We start from the raw sequence: 19,722 nt of genomic DNA, 5'->3' as shown, positions 1-19,722 counted from the left end.
CATCATGAGCATCGATCCACGCAATTGGGATCGATGGCATGCATCAACCAAGTCAGCGAGCCTGACCATCCGATCCCGTTAGTCGCCTTTTACGGCAAGCATGGGTTGCTGAAGACCTATTCTACCCCGGATCTTCACGGGTCGAGAGCTAATGGCTAAACATGAATAGGTGACAACAACCAAGCTTGGAGATGAACTCGCAACCGACTGACCGTTATGTTTACAAACAAGTGTTGACTGCCTTGACGCCGAATACTCCTACCCCTGCCAAATAACTTTCTTTCACTGTCAATTTGAGTTTCTGTTTCATTACAACTATCATGTATTTGATATGGTAAGAATGTAAGGGAGACGTTGGTTGATTTTCCGTTCGTCTGCAACCTCCAACCAATCTGATCAAACACACAAATAGGTAAATCATCTGTGAAATCAGGTCAGTCGTAAATCCTAAGTATAGAGAGCTCCGTCACTACATTATGACGTCATGTAATTGTGTCGTCACGTAATTGTCTCGCCCATATTCGTGAAGACTGGCCGTGTTTTTCATAGATGCCAAATATCTCTGTCTAAAATGGGATGCAAACAGACCAAGGTTAAGCCTTTCAAGCAGACATCTCCCGTGGAGGCTCTGACGGGCAAGATCAACTGTCCTCACGAGCTGTACTACGCCAAGTGTCAGGTGACACCGCCCACACCCCGCCTGTCAGAGGCGCAGATTCTTCAACAGCTACGAGATGAGGGCTTGGTCCCCGACCGTCAGTCCAGCGGAGGAGTGGCCTTCTCTGTCCCCGCCGTGGAGGGGGTTGTTCCCCGTGGCAAAGCTCCCCTACGTCTGGAGCAAATCCCAGTGCGGTGCTTCTACACAGCTGAGAGGAGGAGACAGAAAGCTGATCTGTTCCGACTTGACAGGTAAAATCTTTAGGACGAAGCGTCTCAAAACATTTAAACCGTTTTAATTACGAAACGTGCCTTTGTATTGATTCGATATTGAACTAACTTCATATTGCATGTTGTTCTCTTCATACAGGTTTGTGGAGCAAGTCCAGAGGAAACAACTGGACAGAGAGATAAAGCACAAAGCTGTTAAGGATGAAAAGAAACGTCGCCAGTTCATCAAGAAAATGAAGGCGGAACATCAGCTCCAGATGAGAGAGGAGAAACTGGAGAGGCTGGAGGAAGAGCGGGCGGCGAGGAGGAAGAAGCAAGCCAAGAAATAGATTGAGTGGAGCGAGTAGATGATGGTTGGTAGGATGTAAACAACAGCGGATGATGCAAGTGTATCAAGAACATTAACTGAAAAAAAGAACAAAAGGAAAAAGGAACAAAATAAGAGCATCAGGCCAAGCGAAACACGAAGCCAGAAGATGCAACACATACGCTTGCAGTGTTGATAATTTGAAATCCTTTAGTTTTTGTCTAATTGTTAATCTGCAAAGAGCGTAGGGCAATCATACATGAACATTAGGAATAATGTGTACATACTTTCTATATGCCAGTTATGTATAGTTTATATATATACCAGTTATGTATAGTTTATATATGCCAGTTATGTATCCTTCATATATATAAGCTTTAAGCTTGTAATAAAATGGTTTACGTAGTTCATACCTTGTTTATGATTTAGTAATCTTGTTTCATAAGTTTGACATTTATTGTTATAAAATGTACTGTGGCTGTGTCCGAAGCCTGGACATCGTTTCAGACAAGATATGTGAAATTAAGGCTGGGTTCATTTCCGGATTATTAGTCATTTACCCAAGGAAAGGAGTTTATGTACCAAGCCAAACCTATACACCTTTCAATATATAAGGTTTTTATCACCATGCAGGGAAACAACAAGTACCATCTCTAGCATCTTTAGGTATGATACAGCCGATTATCTCACATCCTCAACCTTCTGTTCTCTGGGCAGACGCTTCATCCACCAGACCACGGAGATGGTCCACGTGACAGTGAGGGATGAGTGAGGTCTTGTGGTACACCGTTGTCCGTCATCATTTCAAGGCGACAGTGATTTAAGGCTTGACAAGGACGTCACAGCAGGGATTGGCAATATTTTGCGTGGGAAGTAAAACACATTTGCCACACATCTAACCTCATGATGAGTGAGGACCACCTCCGTGGTCTCGTGTTAGAGCGTCCGCCCGGAGAGCGGAAGGTCCGGGGTTTGATCCCCGGCCGCGTCATACCAAAAGACGTTAAAAGATGGTACTTGTTGTTACCCTGCCTGGCGCTCGGCATTAAGGGGCTAAAACAAGGACTGGTCGGCTCGGAGTAAGTATGCTGTGTCTGAGTGGGGTATTCATGTTAATCTGCGGCATGGTATCTCAGTGTGCTAGCACTATAAACCGGCATTAGTCCGGACTAGTACAAGCAGCCACACACACACGCACGCACGCACGTCGCTGTATAAGTGCAATAATCTTGGACGCGACGTTAAATCCCATTTCACCTCACCTCACGATGAGTGATGACAAAAATAAGGTGTTGTTGATGTTTTAACGGTACTTAGGTTAGTGTTTAGGCCCAAAAGTGTGTGTGTTTTTTTATTTCAGCCTTTCCCCAAATAGGGCGGGGAGGTTGTTTTTTGTGTTGTTGTTTGTTTGTTTTTTAAAAATAGCGATAAGCACAACGCGTACGGTACAGACATTATCGTAATTGTTATTTAAGCTATCGTGAAACTCCCTAAATTGGGGTCGTTTAGAAACCTTGACGAGGGCACATCTGTACAAAGCAAAAAATGTGCAAACACATTTAACACATTTCCATTTCCATTGGAGTTTAAGCGCTTGTGTACTTGGACAGGTGTTCCATCTTCTCGAGGAAAGGGAGTTAACTGACTGTAAAAAGCCCAGTTTCCACTTGTATAGTCAGTCACCTCCCTTGCCTCAGGAAGCTCCAGGCGTTCGGAACAGATGTCTGCCTGTCACCTAGGCTGATGGTATTTAAGGTGGGTTAGGAACAGTAATGTGTCACGTGCTGTCTGTTTAGTTCCAGATGTATTGACGTGAAAAACGTCTTCATCAATAAAACCTTTTTATCGATACTATTCTGAAACTTACAGAAACGCTGCTGTCGCACTGGTGAAGAATAATACTTGCTGCGGCAAATTACTCACATTATATCGTGGGTTCGAATCTGAGATTCACTCGGTTATGATCCTTGGTGTATTAGTTCCATATGCTTACTCGTATAGGTTTCCCCGAAGAATATAACGTCAAAGCCAGAAAATACCCAGTCTCGAAACAGATGCCACTGGGCGTAAAAGACAAAAAAAGCGGTGGAAATTATGTAAATGGAACATTGAAAATCACTGATGACACCAGGTGTTCGCGAAAAGCACGTCCTGTCCTACCGGTAGCATCCTCCACGCACACAAATTGCTTAAAAAAATAAATGTTTGTGTGTTGCCTGACGCAGCACAGCAGTAGTACTCGACGTCGACCTTAATCAAACAAGACAATCAAGTGATCTGTGAGATCTTTAATGCGGCTCTGATATCACTGAGCTGCTGTTTAAAATGTTCACAACGCAGGTTACACAATCACTTTTTTCAAAAGTGGCTCATGTGATTGCGTATTCTCGATGGTATGGATCTTTGCTCACTTTTCGACCACCATTTTCGATTCAGACTTGACTTCGATAACAGATTGTAATGATTATGTATGTAGTAATGCTGGAGCATAATAACATCCTCTCACGATAAGCGAGTTGAAAAGGGGTTTAACATCGCGTTCACGATTATTGCACTTCAATAGCGACGTGCATGCACGTGTGCATGTGTTTGGCTGCTTGTACTCGTCCGGACTGATGCCGATTTTATAGTGCTTAGGTACCATGCCGCAGTTTAACATGAATACCTCACTCAGACACAGCATACTGACTCCGAGCCGACCAGTCCTTGTTTTAGCCCCTTAATTAATACCGAGCACCAGGTAGGGTAACAAGAAGTTCCAACTTAAAACGGCCGGGTATTGAACCCCCTGACCTTCCGCTCTCCGGGCGGACGCTCTACCATTAGACCACGGAGGCGGTCACTCATAACAGGATGGAGTACTGGATATACATAAAGCCATCGCCTCAGATTCAAGTTCATTTCAAATAATGAAAAAGATTTCATCCAATTAATCCACTGGCTTCCAATCATCTCTATCAGTCTGCTTGCTGACTCTGTGTCCATTAGTCATCCACTGGCTTTCAATTATCTTAATTAGCTCTCTGTGTCCATCAATCAATTTACTGTATAAACATTGATGTTAATAAGTATATATACCTATGTTGTTTAGCACTATCCACCACTTGCTTGATAAAAGTGTTTGGATCTACACCAAAACGTCGCACTAATTGTAATAAAGAAGTTGTTCATCCATAGAACTTGTCTTACTTCATCACACCAACTTCTAAATGCCACTGAAAGAAGTGATTGTGGAATAGCCTTGTATTTATAACGCTCATTCGTCACGCCAAAGGTCCGGGTTCGATTCCCCAATGTGTGAGGTCTACGTCTTCGGATATTGCTGGAATATTCAATTTGCTAAAAGCGGCGTAAAACCCAATTCATTCACTTATTCAAGATAAAAACAGAAATCCAGTTAATGTCCTCACCAAGCGCTATCTTGCCGATGACATACGACTGTCTGTATCTGAAGTGTTTTTAAACTGTAAAGTGAAGGCATCCAGTTATACTGCCTCTGGCCTAAACTATCTCATCACAATAATTTCTATTAAAAAAATTACGCGAAAAGGAGCATTTAGAAATATGCTGCTTCTAGAAAACCATGATTAAAATTCGATCGCAAACCTACAAAAACAACAGTCTCTCCCATCAATCGATGACACCAGCAATACAGCGCAGAGATTCGCATTCAGAAACTTGATAATTCTATTGCCATGGCACCATTAGAAATAGCTTTATCGTTTTCTTGAAGTGGGGACGCTACTTCTTAAGCTGTAACCATAAATTGATCCACACTTATTATCTGACAACTGTTTCTCATTATAACTTAAAAAAACAACAACCAAGTATATAAAATAAAGAATGTTTCGTGTCACGGCTTGTGTCTCTTTGCAAATTGTTTACAACCTGTGTTCTAAATATTTTAAAACGTTGAACCAAATCTAATTAGTCGTTCCCATGTCATCAACTTCACCCCGACAACCAAACACTCTCGTCTTCCAACAGGATTAAACTCATTCATGGTAATTGTTGTGGAAAGTTGTGAAGATCAATCCAAACAGCCTCCAATCCATCTTATTATCAGAAGGACATGTTCATTGTGTATTGTGCCGTCAGCATGTTTACGATCTCAACCCTACCACGCGGACTGCAGAGGAAACACCATCAGCGCGGACCTCATAGAGAGCACCCAAATCGAATCAATCAACAATAAGCATTTTGGTTGAGGAGCCAATGGTCAGAATGCAAGCACCGTGGTTGACCGTTGTTGTGATCAGCTGCTATTTATTCATGAGAAGAAATCTATATTCGCGCGGTATCGAGGCTATTTTCAGAACGCTGTCGAGGAAGCGAGAGGCACAGAGGGAGTGAACAGAGCTATGGCGGAAGCAGGCAAAAGGATCGTGGCCCTAGCAGTGGATGAGAGTGCACACGCGGATAACGCCTTCCAATGTGAGTATCTTCGTAATATCGGATACACAAACACAAGATGATTCATTTAAGACTGTTGTTCTGATGAATTACAAATCCAAAACGTTAAGGTACATACAGCTTTGGCTCTGCGGTTATTAACTTTTAACATCGCCCCTTTGAAATATTTCTAGCCCCCTGGCGAATACATGCTAATTCCATGTAAACTCAATGCACCATCGATACTACAAAATTTGATAGCGAGAATGATAAAAGCACATCTGCTAATATACGTCATAGGTTTTGTCACAAACACGATTTTGTCTATTGAAGTCCACAGTTCTGTCAGTCTGACAGTAAGTACAATTCAACGCAGGTGCAGTTGATTATGAGAATTCGGGAACGTAATGGTCGATACTGTATAAACCTTCTCTAATGACATGCCGCCTCCTGTGGGGGTTGGGGTGGTGGTGGTGGGGGTGGGGTGGGGTAAGGTGAAATGGGGTTAACGTCGCGTCAAAGATTACTGCACTTATATAGCGACGTACATGCACGTTTGTGTGTGTGTGTGTGTGTGTGTGTGTGTGTGTGTGTGTGTGTGTGTGTGTGTGTGTGTGTGTGTGTGTTTCTCTGTGTGCCGATTTATAGTGCTAGTCCGCTGAGATACCACTCCGAAGTTTTAACATGACTACTCCACGCAGACACATTATACGAGCTTGTTTAGCTTGTCCTTGTTTAGCCCCTTAATGCCGAGCGTCAGGCACAGTAACAACAAGTACCATCTTTTAACGTGTTTTGATATGACGCTCTCTGGGCGGACGCTCTACCGCTAGACCACGGAGGCAAGTTGTACAACGAGCAGTGAGACCAGGCGGGGAACGAAGTACTTCCTGTTTATACTCGGTGTTCTGATGATACTGGATTATGTGTTAATACTGTCAAGCTTCACTCTTCAGTCTCCCGCGGTTTATGCGATACAGTGTTTATGATTGTAGGGCAGAATAGGTCCTCTGTATCCAATAGCTGCGTAGGAGTCTTAACTAAGGAGATAGGAGATAAAACTCCGAAAGTGGGTTGGATTATTCTGAACTGTATTTCCGCTGTAACAGTTTAATGTAAGATGCAGATCTTAGACATGTACCACGTGTGAATCCCACGAGCACGGATGTTGTACTGACAGAGGGTGATATTGAAAGTGAATGAGAAACCACGATCACAGAATCCTGGCACGCCTTAGGGACGCAACTCTGCATGTCAAAATGTAGATACAAACTTATGTTCGGATCCTCTGCTCTGCAGTGAGTGTTCGCTGTACGTGTCTCGCCACGAACATACCGTCTTCCTCTGCCAGGTGTTACATTGAGGTAACACTGTGCTATTTATTTACTGAAGATGGCGAATGTCCTACAAGTGTCCTGCACCATGACCGTGGAATATATTTATTTTATGAAAAAACAATAATCTAGAAACGCATACAAAAGCAAGTCTAGCAAGCTCAAGCTAGCTCTATTCCACATCAGCTTAGGGATTTTTTATATATTTTTAGAGTCAAGAAGGATATTGTGTAATATAAGATTCCAGAGACTAAATGTTAGTCTAGTCCTACAACTGCTTAGCTATTAATATAATAATATAAGGGATATATTTGTTGTCCCACACAATTCGTCTTCGTATGTAAAAGAACTGTAAAATCCTAAATTATGAAACAGCTGTTGTTATCAACTGCACAGCTTGTGTAGATCCGCGAATTCAGGCCGTGTTAAGCAGGAGCGTGATGACATGACACGTGCTGGCGTGGAACATTATGGGCGAGTGCCTGGTTGGGGCCTACTGGATTTTATTGCTGTTGAAGTCGTGCTTGCATAGAAACCTCTAATTCTTCGGGAAAGTTGGTATACATTTGAGGCCGAGCTGTCTTTCCATGCTGTATCGAGATAAGTATACACACGCATGCACGAGAGGTAACGCAGATTCCCAGCATTAGGAGTGGGGGCGTCTACTTACTCTTTGTTATCAAACTGATCTTCGCGATAGACAACGCACTGAAGTGCCTGGTATATTCTCCCCCACCACGGTTTTCATCTTCCTCTCTATGTCTTCTTCTCATCCTTAAATCGTCTTCTCTTCATCCTTACATCGTCTCCTCTTAATGCCTATATCGTCTTCTCTTCGTCCCTACATCGTCTTCTCTTAATGCCTATATCGTCTTCTCTTCGTCCCTACATCGTCTTCTCTTAACGCCTACGTCGTCTTCTCTTAATGCCTACATCGTCTTCTCTTAATGCCTATATCGTCTTCCCTTCGTCCCTACATCGTCTTCTCTTAACGCCTACGTCGTCTTCTCTTCATCCTTACATCGTCTTCTTTTAATGCCTACATCGTCTTCTCTTCATCCTTACATCGTCTTCCCTTCATCCTTACATCGTCTTCTCTTCATCATTACTTCGTCTTCTCTTCATCCTTACATCGTCTTCTTTTAATGCCTACATCGTCTTCCCTTCATCCTTACATCGTCTTCTCCTCATCCTTACATCGTCTTCCCTTCATCCTAACAACGTCTATCGTTTTCTCTTCATCCTTACATCGTCTTCTCTTTATGCCTGCATCGTCTTCTCTTAATGCCTACATCGTCTTATCTTCATCCTGACATCGTCTTCTCTTTATCATTACATCATCTTCTCCTCAACCTTTCATCGTCTTCTCTTCATCCTTACATCGTCTTCTCTTCATCCTTACATCGTCTTCTCTTCATCCCTACACCGTTTTCTCCTCAACTTTTAATCGTCTTCTCTTTCAACCTTACATCGTGTTCTCTTCATCCTTACATCGTCTTCCCTTAATGCATACATCGTCTTCTCTTAATACCTACATCGTCTTCTCTTCATCCTTACATCGTCTTCTCTTAATGCCTACATCGTCTTCCCTTCATCCTTACATCGTCTTCTCTTAATGCCTACATCGTCTTCTCTTCATCCTTACATCGTCTTCTCTTTATGCCTCCATCGTCTTCTCTTAATGCCTACATCGTCTTCTCTTAATGCCTACATCGTCTTCTCTTTATGCCTACATCGTCTTCTCTTAATGCCTACATCGTCTTCTCTTAATGCCTACATCATCTTCTCTTCATTCTGACATCGTCTTCTCTTCATCCTTACAACGTCTTCTCTTAATGCCTACATCGTCTTCTCTTCATCCTTACAACGTCTTCTCTGCATCCTTACAACGTCTATCGTCTTCTCTTCATCCCATCATAGTCTACTTTCATCCTCACCCACCGCACCCAATTGTTTCCCCGGCATTAGCAGCAAATATTTAATGGAGAATCCCTGTTCTACATGATTTACCTTAATGACATTTGTCTTACACGTTTAACTTTACCATGTTTCACGGTTAAAAATATAATTCAGTTACGGTCCATTTGTGCATTGTTAGAAAGCCTTACACAGTGGATTCAGTTCTCTTCAAATTGATTTTATAAAATATAAACCTTGTCACAGTTCAAGGCTAGGTCTCAATAAAATGCATTTAGCTCCTATCTGTATTGATATGGATTTGTTCCCGCCGCCGCCCCATGCGGCGCTCGCGTAGCTCACTCAGCCCAGTCATGTAGTTGCGATCTGCTTAACGATGGATTCGGTATAGGTCAAGAGATAAAACGGTTTCTGGTTGCAATGGAAAACAGAGATCGTTGGGTTCACCACTCTGGAGATAGACGGCGAACATGCTACCCACCACGAGAACATAGAGGGTAGATTGTCCTAAACTTACACCTCCGTGGTGTGTGTGGCACATAATCCAGACGTGGAGACTGATTCAAAACATCCGTAGTCAGATAAGCTCTATAAAACATAGATAAAACAGTTTCGAAGTGTTCTGCCAATTTAATTTCTAAAGCGCCAGGTTCATTCAAAGAGGAATGCCACATAGGTGGAAGTTGTGCTTCATTTTTCGCGACGTTACACTGGTACTGACGACAAACATTCTAAGTGGCATATATGTTTATCAGTCATTTGGATGCTGAATGTCTACGTCAGAGTAAGTTATTTTCGTGGACGTCATATATGTTATATATATTTTTATATATAGTATCCTTGATGACGATCCCGGTTTCAGTAGGTCTTCAGCAACCCATGCTTGTCGTTTGAGGCGACTATGCTTGTCGTAAGAGGCGACTATGCTTGTCGTATGAGGCGACAAACAGGATCGGGTGGTCAGGCTTCGCTGATGTGCGTAGTTATATACCGCCGTCTTATGGCTGAAAAATTGCTGATTGCGGCGTAAAACAACAAGCAAATAAAACATATTTATAATATTATTTATAGAGAGGTCATCGTGTGTGTGTGTGTGTGTGTGTGTGTGTGTGTGTGTGTGTGTGTGTGTTTTACCGCTTTAATGAAACGAAAATGATTGTTGTTTGTAGAGTAGGGGAAAAACATGAATACATTTTCGTAAAATCAGAAACCCACGAATGTAACATATTCTTTGTATCCATACAACTAATGCAGCTGTTGTGAAGAAGTAGTGTCCTCTGAAAACCATGTCCAGAAGCTAACAGGGTCAACATGACGTCAACAAAGAGACGCTGTGACGTCATAAACATTTACGCAAACATTGCCGTAGAAAGCAGTAGGAATCATTATAAATATACACCGGTGCTTTGTATGGATGTTTATTTTGAACCGTGTGGATTATAATATTGATTAGTAAGCACCGTTTTTTATAGATGTATAAAGGGTAACATTCAACATCATTCACAGAGTGTCCGATAAAGCCCGTGTGTGTAATGAGACCCGCAACCTACATTCAAGATCCAGGATTCCGTTCTTCAAAATGAAGAATCGTTTTTGTTCTGTCATACGTCATCCTACTTCCGGTCGCGTCTAATATTGTTACACTTATATAGTTACGTGCATGCACGTGTGTATGTGGCTGCTTGTACTAGGCCGGACTAAGGGCTAGTTTAAAGTGCTAGCCCACTGTGATACCATGCCACAGTTTAACATGAATACCCCACTCAGACAAGGTATACTAGCCCAAAACCGACTAGTCCTTGTTTTAGCCCCTTCATGCCGAGCGCCAGGCAGTGTAACAACAAGTACTATCTTTTAACGTCTTTTAGTATGACGCGGCCGGGGTTTCGAACCCCGGACCTTCCGCTCTCCGGGCGGACGTTCTACCACTAGACCACGGAGGCGGTCGCATTGCAATGAAGTAACTGTGTATATAATCCACTTCACACAAATGCACTGACTGACTGCATTCACTTCACACAAATGCACTGACTGACTGCATTCACTTCACACAGATACACTGACTGCATTCACTTCACACAAAAATACACCGACTGACTGCATTCACTTTACACAAATACACCAACTGACTGCATTCACTTCACACAAATACACCGACTGACTGCATTCACTTCACACAAATACACTGACTGACTGCATTCACTTCACACAAATACACCGACTGACTGCATTCACTTCACACAAATACACCGACTGACTGCATTCACTTCACACAAATACACCGACTGACTGCATTCACTTCACACAAATACACTGACTGACTGCATTCACTTCACACAAATACACCGACTGACTGCATTCATCACCAGAGCAGAAGGTCCAGACATGATGGCTTTTCTTTTAGGCTGAACAGAAACCCACATCTCTTACGTCCTTACTTAATTATTGCCAATGTCATAATCCTACTTACTTTCTCTACCTTTTTCTCGTCACCTTCAAGATAACAGGAAGCACACAGACATGCGCAGACACGTTTAGGTAATGATCGTATCGCAAAAGAAACGAGTGTCTGCCTAATTTTACAAACCAGATTCCCACTCAACGTATGTGACCTTGGCAAGGTTAGAAATGTCGACGTTGGGTTTAACCCTAAAGCGTGACACACCACTCGAATGAAGGTCACTCAGACAACTTAACCTGTTGGCCCTGGCTGATGTTCAGTGCACCAGTAAGCTACGACAGCTCTCGTATTTAACCTGGATGAAGCTATGTACAGGTCATCGCCATATCATTCCAATTGGAATCAGTTACGGAAACCTATTCGTTGCCAAGAAATCATTTTCCCTTCCTCGACCAAACACTACACGAAGAGATCGTTCACCACCTTACTTGTTGTGTGCCTTTTTATATTATTATATACACCTGACAAAAACATCAACACCGCTTACTATATTTTTTCGAAGAAAATATTCATTTTATTAAAAGGCATCCTTTTTTAATTTTTTGTACTAAACTTGACTGTGTATTTATGTTTGCAAATGATATACTCATATAAAAATACATCTCCATGGCAGTAGTAATGTGACTAGCCTTTCTTTCCAATGCTGGCTCTGTTTCTTTGTATCATAGACCGTGGTCTAGGGGTAGGGCGTCCGCCTGGAGAGCGGAAGGTCCGGGGTCCGCGTCATACCGAAAGGCGGTAAAAGATGGTACTTGTTGTTACCCTGTCTGGCGCTCGGCATAAAGGGGCTAAAACAAGGACTGGTCGCCTCGGAGTCCGTATACTGAGTTGGGTATTCATGTTAAACAGCAGCATGGTATCTCAGTGAGCTACCACTATAAATCGGCATTAGTCGGGACTAGTACAAGCAGCCACACGCACGTACGCGCGCACGCACATGCGCGTCGCTATATAAGTGCAATAATCTTGGACGCGATGTTCCGTGTGCGACTTACGCTTGCAGTCGGAAAGCGGACGTTAAATCTCCAATATAAGTAAGTAAGTAAGACGCGATGTTAAACCCAGTTTCACCTCACCCCTTGTTCATGTGAGATGATCCAGCACTGGATGGACGTATAGATTCTGATACCAACTGACCAGGGCGCATCCATGGTATCTTGGATATGCATCAAAATTATTTCAATGTACGTCTGATATTGACAAAAGAAACATAGAAATTTGAGGTATGTGAAAATATAGAAGGGGATGTGGTTAATCTTTCTCCAGATCCACTAATATCAGATTGAGACACGAGTATTGTCCTCGTCAATACTTTCATGCTTACCCTTTTCCTGAACACCTGGTGTCATCACTGATTTTCATTGATCCGTTCATATCATTTTCACCGCTATTTTGCTTTACGCCCAGTGGAATCTGTTTCGTCACATAATCAAGACTGGTTATTTTCTGGCGTTGAATTATATTTAAGAGAAGTAGGGAAGTAGATAGCACTGAAGTCTGCACCTCGCGATAGGTGTCACACCTGTCTACGCTAGAATATGCAAATTCAACCAGCTGTGGGTTATCACATTCTCAGTGCTATGTTTAGTTCAGGGAGTTCGGTGTAGTGCCACTGGCTGTATTTCAGTTATCTCACGGCATGTCAGCTTCGTGTGGAAGGAAAGCCAAAATTGTGGCAGGATAGATTAGTGGTTAAAGCATTCACTCATCGCTCGAAGGGCCGTTAAACAAACAAACAAACAGTGTTGAACCATTGACCCTATCCCCAATTGCCTTGTCATGCATTGTCAAATGCATGCAAAAACATCTTACAATTACATGCCGAAGTAATATTCACTCACACACGTTTGAGACCAAGAGGCTAGAACACAAGCAGCTACAACATAGAAAACCGAATACTGACCCAAAAGGTTTACAAACCAAGTCGGCCGACCAATAACAGAGACATAAGCCCTTAAGCTCGCATATCAGATATGAATATCTCACTCTTCCATCTATCCTGAATACGCCTTGTATTGCTGAATAATGTCACTGAGTTAATGGAAATGTGTTACAGAGGTGAACATAAGAGACCTTCCTCGTCTCGTCAAGCGTGCACAGTTACCCCGCTTAATTAGCCTGTCTGTGTGCAGCTCAGAGATCCAGCAATGAATTTTACATGATGCTGTTTTGAGTGATGCGGGGATCGGGGTGCCATCACTGTGGCGTATCTCAAGACCGCTGGTATAACTTGCTGGACTTGTTACGTCAGGGCGTTACCAGTCTTACCCTTCTCGCGATGTGCCATTCTTCATCTTTTGGAAGAATAACGTGGTTTCTTATCGCCAGAAGAATAATTTAGTTTCACATTGACCTAGTTTGGGGAATACAGTGGAGGTATGATGTGCACAAGAGGGTATTAGAGGGTTCTACACGAACATAACATGCATGGGTAAAAGGGAGTATTGAATACTAGTTTGTTTGTTTGTTTGTTGTTTAACGCCGCACTCAGCAATATTCCAGCGATATGACGGCGGCCTGTAAAACATCGAGTCTGAACCAGACAATCCAGTGATTGACATCATGAACATCGATACACGCAATTGGGATACGAATTCTAGAACTGGTATGTAATATATGAACATAAACTGCCGTGAAAAAGAAAGTATGCACCAATGTTTGATGGTGGCTAAATACGAAACAAGCAACAGCAAGAAATGGTCAGGCGATGGTGATGTATTTGATCATATTGTGATTTGGACCGTAAGTTTGCAGTGTTTCGGCGACTGTTTTCATCTTGTTAACGGTTTGAGAACGATTGGTCAAACCAATTTTCAAGCGCAATACGGAAAATGGTGTCTTTTGCCGGGCAGTTTATTTCCTGTATGCCATGACGTCAACAGTAGTATGTCATAAGTAAGTACATGAACAATAGTATTTCTATAGCATGACGTCAAGAATACAATAGCTGGTGAACCGACACATTTATGTTGCCGGGCCATTTAATTTGATAAACGATATTATGTTTTATAGCATAGTCTGTCCCACAGTCCCTGAAACATATTATTTTCCCTTCAGCCGAGCCCTTACTGTTATGATACAGATCAACATAAAGCAAGTCTAGATTTTCCTGAGGTTCAGAACTGAATCTCCCTCTTCGCTGAGGCTCCTTTTCAATTTAAAGACAGTTGTTTGTATCTAAATTATATATTTTCAGAGACAAGGCATTTGTCTATTTACAGCATTACAATTTTATTTTTCTATGACACATACTGTCAACTGATATGACTAGCGGTTTCAAATCATGTCATGGCGTGACAAATAACATTTGATCATTCTTGAGGTATGCATGCTCCAACGAGTCCTGCTAACGTCCAGTACAGCTATTTATAGACGGATGAGCGTATACATCACGTTATACATTCCAACCTAAATCGCCCAAGAACGGATTTGAAGACTTGGAATGCTATTTCTTACGTTCACGTCTCGAACCGTTTGACAATTCGTCTCTTTGATGGGGGTAAAAACTGAAATGTATTTGTAACTTGCAAGCTCTCGTTGATCAGTACCAAGACAACCCGTCAGTGGAGGACTGACATGGCCTGGGAGACTTGGAGATTTACGCTGTGCTTTCAAAACATAGTGAAGGATGACACGAGCAGATTACCGCGTGTGACAATTGAAGCTGCGTTTCTAAGCTTCGTGGAAAACATTAGCGATGGAACGCCGATGTTATTTGTCAGTCAGTCCATGTAAAAAAACACTGACTTAAACTCAATATAGGAGGAACTGTCCTCTCTGTTTGTATTCTACACAGGTACTTGAGATTAATACTGATTTGTGAACCCGGCTCGTTCCACAAGGCGGTCTACCATAACTACCATAACTCAATGTTAATGTTTGGGAGTAACGATATTCTTAACGCTAAGAGCGCTACCTCGAGCTGCTCCAGTCTCCTGTACCCATGGTGTACTGGGGACGTCAGTTTGGGCATGCGAGATGGTTGGCTGATATCTTTTAGGAGATTTCAGAGACTACGGTCCCCTCTGGCTGGCTGCACTAGCGTCCTTTCGTGTCAGCAATTCGCCGATTTCGATTTTAACATTTAAATAGTCGATTTGTAAAAAAGGTTCAAGACTCTTTTATGATAAACTTATTTTTTCTGACTCACAACCTAAAATATGTAAGAAATGGGAAATTGAATTTGGTGAATGCTTAGAATGGACTAAATTTTTTGTCTCTTTTAGAAAAGACATTAGAGATGTAAAATCGATAGATTTTCAATTTAGATTTCTGCATAGAATGATATATACAAAAAAAGAACTTTATAAAATGAAACTTGTCGATGATGATTTTTGTGAATTTTGCAAGATAGAGAAAGAAAACCTGATACACGTATTTTATGACTGTGAATATGTGTTCGAATTCTGGCCAAACTTGGAGTCTTTCTTGAATTCTGTTGGAAAAAATCATATACTTTTTACAAGAATTAATGTATGTTTTGGTGAAATAAGTGCAAAACCTGCAAATAATCATATTATTATGTTAGCTAAGTATTAAAAGATGCTATTTAATTGGAATATCTGTCAGCAAAAACTAATAATAAGCTTGGCACTTATAACAAAAAGTGGATATTGTATTATGGTTTACATGATGCCTTGAATCCTACATAGATTGCTGATTGTGTGTTATTATTGACTGTTTCCAATATCTTTGACTCTATTGCCAAAGAAAGACTGTAATGTTTTTTCCAAGATAAGGATTACAATACTATAATTCGGTACTGTTTATTCTTCTATTATTAGATTATCTTTCTACGATTGCTCATAAATATGGTGTTAACTACTTTCATGCCAGAACATCTTGTTCGATCCTACAGGATCAAGGCCTATCCTCCAAATAAGCGGTGTCAAAATGTTAATAATACTATATATGTATATATCACTCTGTATGTAACCACTGAAATTGGAATAAAAATGATTTTAAAAAAACCCAAAACATTTAAATAGTCGTTAGAAAGAAATCTTCTGCCATTACTAGTTGAGGTTCTATTGGTCTGAGATTTTGGAAAAGTTGAATTTAAACCTGTCTACATGATAACAAGGAAAATATCTGACTCTCTGAGACACGGGTGGAACCAGTCGTCTAAGGCGCTGCAATACCATAAAGTTGCGTCCCTTAGGCACGACAGGGACCTATGATTGTTGGTTGGAATCCGGTTCGCCCCGATTATGTTTTTAGGTTTGTCAACGGCGTTAAACCCAACTCACTGACTAACACCAACTCCCATAGTTGATTCAGAGCGTCAGATATTCCATGTACACAAAGGCTAAAACTCAACTTTAAAGTTTTAAAACTTTTTCTGCGAAAAGTGGTGTTCCTCTAAATAAATAAACTGGTCTATTCATGTTCCTTAATTTAAATATTTAAGCCATGTGTAGGTTGGAGTGGTTCCTTGATCTTGCGCGGAGTGTAATACATACATGGGCTGACTCAAGACAGGGTCTGCAGATGACTCACTGACAGTTGAAGAGCGCCACGAAAACCCCAGCGTCTATTAGATTCATCGTGGATGTCTCAATGATGTAATATAGTATTTTGCTTGTTATGACAGATCGATACCGGCCGGTCATGGCTTTACATCGTTTTCTCGTAGATCACCAGAGCCATTTTGCTTCGAAGTCATTTTAACCATCTGATCCTCATTATTGACATTATGAGGATAAACAGGATGAAGTGAGTGAATGTTGTTTGGCACATACCAGTAATACACATTTCACCAATATTACACCTCCTCGAGGCAAGGGAGCTAACTGACTTTGTAAGTCCGATTTTCACCCTCGCCGAACTAGGCGGGAATTTCCAGGCTCGATCACCAGTGGCGATTACGAGTTATGTCCTTTCTATGTCCCTCCCATTGACCAATCAGATTACATCCCTCATATGCTTCAAACAAAATGTCAGCGTCCAGTCAAGACGATCTGATCGAAAATTAAGACCTTTATTGTAATAAAACGGTTCTACCTCGCGAAGTGCATCAAATCCCTTGAGCCCCTTCGTTAATAACATGAAAAGATTTTGAAAATATCTGTCGAGACCCAGTTGACAGAACACATGCTCTGCAAATCCTGCCATCGACCGAAATCTGTACGACAGTCACCATCCGCGTTGTTTATAAGCCGAATGTTTTTGATTGGACTATGCATAGACTCGTTAGTCCAGCCAAAATAAAACTCCATAATTGAAGTCTAGTTCGGCAAGGGTGGAAATTGGAGTACTTTTACAGTCATTTAACTCACTTGCTTCGGGAATATTCCAATATTACAGTTGTATAAAAGCTGTCTGTGAAGAATTGAATCTGGGTCAGGCAAACCAGTGATTAAAAAGGATGAGTGATAACACAAGCTATGGGAGCATGATCACACGCTATCAGACAAGTCACCATCTTGTCCACCCAATCCTCTTAGAAGCCCTTCAAGGGAGGAATGATGCACCATTTCTTCCCTGGAATCGACACGGTGCAACACAGGATGAAACGAGACGAGTTTTACCCAATGGTGATCTGATGGGTGGCACATGAATAACGAATTCAATATACCTATCTCAGTACCCTATCTTTGGAATTACAAACTCTTATAACCATGGTAACCGACCATAGCCATTACAACCCTAATAACGTCACCATGTACATTTCTTTCTTGTTTTCGTACCAGGATCCGCTGAACTTTTTGAGTTTGAACCCCATATTCGAGAAATGGTGATTCATGATGTGTCAGCATCATATCTGTGGCGTGGGTTTCACCAAAACTGTAAGGAACTTTGACATTTGAGTTTTTCATCTCCACAGCCGCAACAAACTGTAACAGTGAAATACTTTTGAAAGCTGTGCAAAATCCGACCACATTGAGTTCTGGATTATCTTTTAAATACTTCCCACAAAGAATGTCTTGTCAAAGTCTGAAAGTGCATGGGGATGTGTTTGAAGTTTGAGAAAGTAGGGATGTGTTTGAAGTTAGAGATCATATTCGTCACCGTCGGCTCATGTGGGTCTTGGCAATTTTTATTCACGAACCGAAAGTAACTCAGTGTTCTCCTTAACGGAATCGATACAACCAGACTGGCTCTTCTCGTAAGTCTTTGGAGGCGGTTCGTGATAGCGGGCCTTCATTACATACAACAAGTTGTGTCCGAGTTTATCACATCTCAACACAGTCTGCGGTGATCCAAATTAGATTTTAGGTTGCCTCAAGTGTAAACGTACATTACTTTTTAATATTCAATCCAAACCTATTTTATGTGTACCATCCACAAGTTATCCTGGTGTCATTCAGAAATCTTCTTTATTATACCATACTATAACATGGTCTATACTACTATATGTACAATAACATTCCTCCGTATCTTCAGAGTTGACAGAGCAAGGTCGCGCTCATCACTCATCACTGTAGAGAGATATGATTAACCTGGCAGCTTGACTTCCGTTGGGGGGGGGGGGGGGGGGGGTTCTTGACCAGAGTCCAGCACTGATCCTGTAAATAACACTAGGCGTAATTTATTATGTCCACACTGTTATTCGGATGCATCTTTGTAACATTGATCGTTCAGTAAACCTTATAACGTCCTTCCACTGATTAGGAAGGTCAAAGTAATCAGCGCTAGTGGCCTCTTCGTCCCCCCGTCTTGTGTAGTGACTGCCTGTGAATGACGGGTTCTCGCGACTGACTACCTGGGAGTGCCATTGATCGTGTCCGCTGCCCCATGCCGCTGTCCGGGCGGGTACCTCCAGAAGCAGCTTATTAACAGATAGCAATGTGTGTGTAGGTCTCATGTCGTGTAATCAGGTGACCTGTTATTTCGGGTGATAAGGATAAAGACGTATCTGGATTGTGGAAGTATCTGAATTGTGTTTGTAAATCAGGGGTCCACGATTTATAACCATCCACCACTGAATCGTTAAATCTGGCAAGTGTAGATTTACAATATCAGACCATTTTTTAAATTATGATGCAACACAGACTCGAACCACACAGCGTCGAAGCTATCAGATATTAACTTACCAAATCATACTTTTTTAAAAGATGTGCCTACGTATTTTCACCTTTGAATCTTGGAAGATATCTGATAGCGACGAAACAAAATCATACATTTTTTTTCAAATCTTGTTAGGTAGCACAAATTCCAATGTTACGGCTATCAAGCTGTGCATTTTTTCTCCAAATGTTTATAGTGGCCACTGTTGGCCGGTCGTTCAAAGCGGCGCAATTCGTGTGTTACGCTTACTTTGTCGTGCCAGAAACCTCTGGTCGCGGTTCGAATCCCAGTTTCGCCCTGATAATGTTGCTAGGTTTGTCAGCACCATAACCATGTTCGTTGGTTTCACAGAAGTGGTAAACATTCTTCGACCTGCATCACTTCGGGCTTAGTAATGTACATACTCATACCTT

General features: G+C 41.8%; 2 protein-coding genes across 3 annotated transcripts in view; both read left to right on the top strand.

Moving 5' to 3' along the window:
* The first annotated feature begins 568 nt into the window (after positions 1 to 568).
* Positions 569 to 1,217, top strand: LOC139446769 (uncharacterized). Its single transcript, XM_071228093.1, has 2 exons — positions 569 to 909; positions 1,028 to 1,217. Exons 1-2 carry the CDS (start codon positions 572 to 574, stop codon positions 1,215 to 1,217), a joined length of 528 nt encoding a protein of 175 aa, XP_071084194.1. The 5' UTR covers positions 569 to 571.
* Positions 1,218 to 5,339: 4,122 nt separating this feature from the next.
* LOC139445907 (universal stress protein in QAH/OAS sulfhydrylase 3'region-like) overlaps positions 5,340 to 19,722 on the top strand; it is a 49,386-nt gene continuing 35,003 nt past the window's right edge. Inside the window, exon 1 of one of the 2 annotated variants that reach the window (XM_071227165.1) lies at positions 5,340 to 5,629. In XM_071227165.1, the coding sequence (XP_071083266.1) occupies positions 5,557 to 5,629 (73 nt within the window). In that variant the 5' untranslated portion in view covers positions 5,340 to 5,556. The remainder of the gene's footprint in view (positions 5,630 to 19,722) is intronic. The other variant, XM_071227164.1, reaches the window with a different exon arrangement.

The sequence above is a fragment of the Haliotis cracherodii genome, unplaced genomic scaffold (assembly GCF_022045235.1).
Source record: "Haliotis cracherodii isolate W230 unplaced genomic scaffold, xgHalCrac1.p SCAF_6, whole genome shotgun sequence".
NCBI lineage: Eukaryota > Metazoa > Mollusca > Gastropoda > Lepetellida > Haliotidae > Haliotis > Haliotis cracherodii.
The sequence above is the reverse complement of the archived record's forward strand: the minus strand, read 5'-3'. Positions and strand labels throughout refer to the sequence as shown.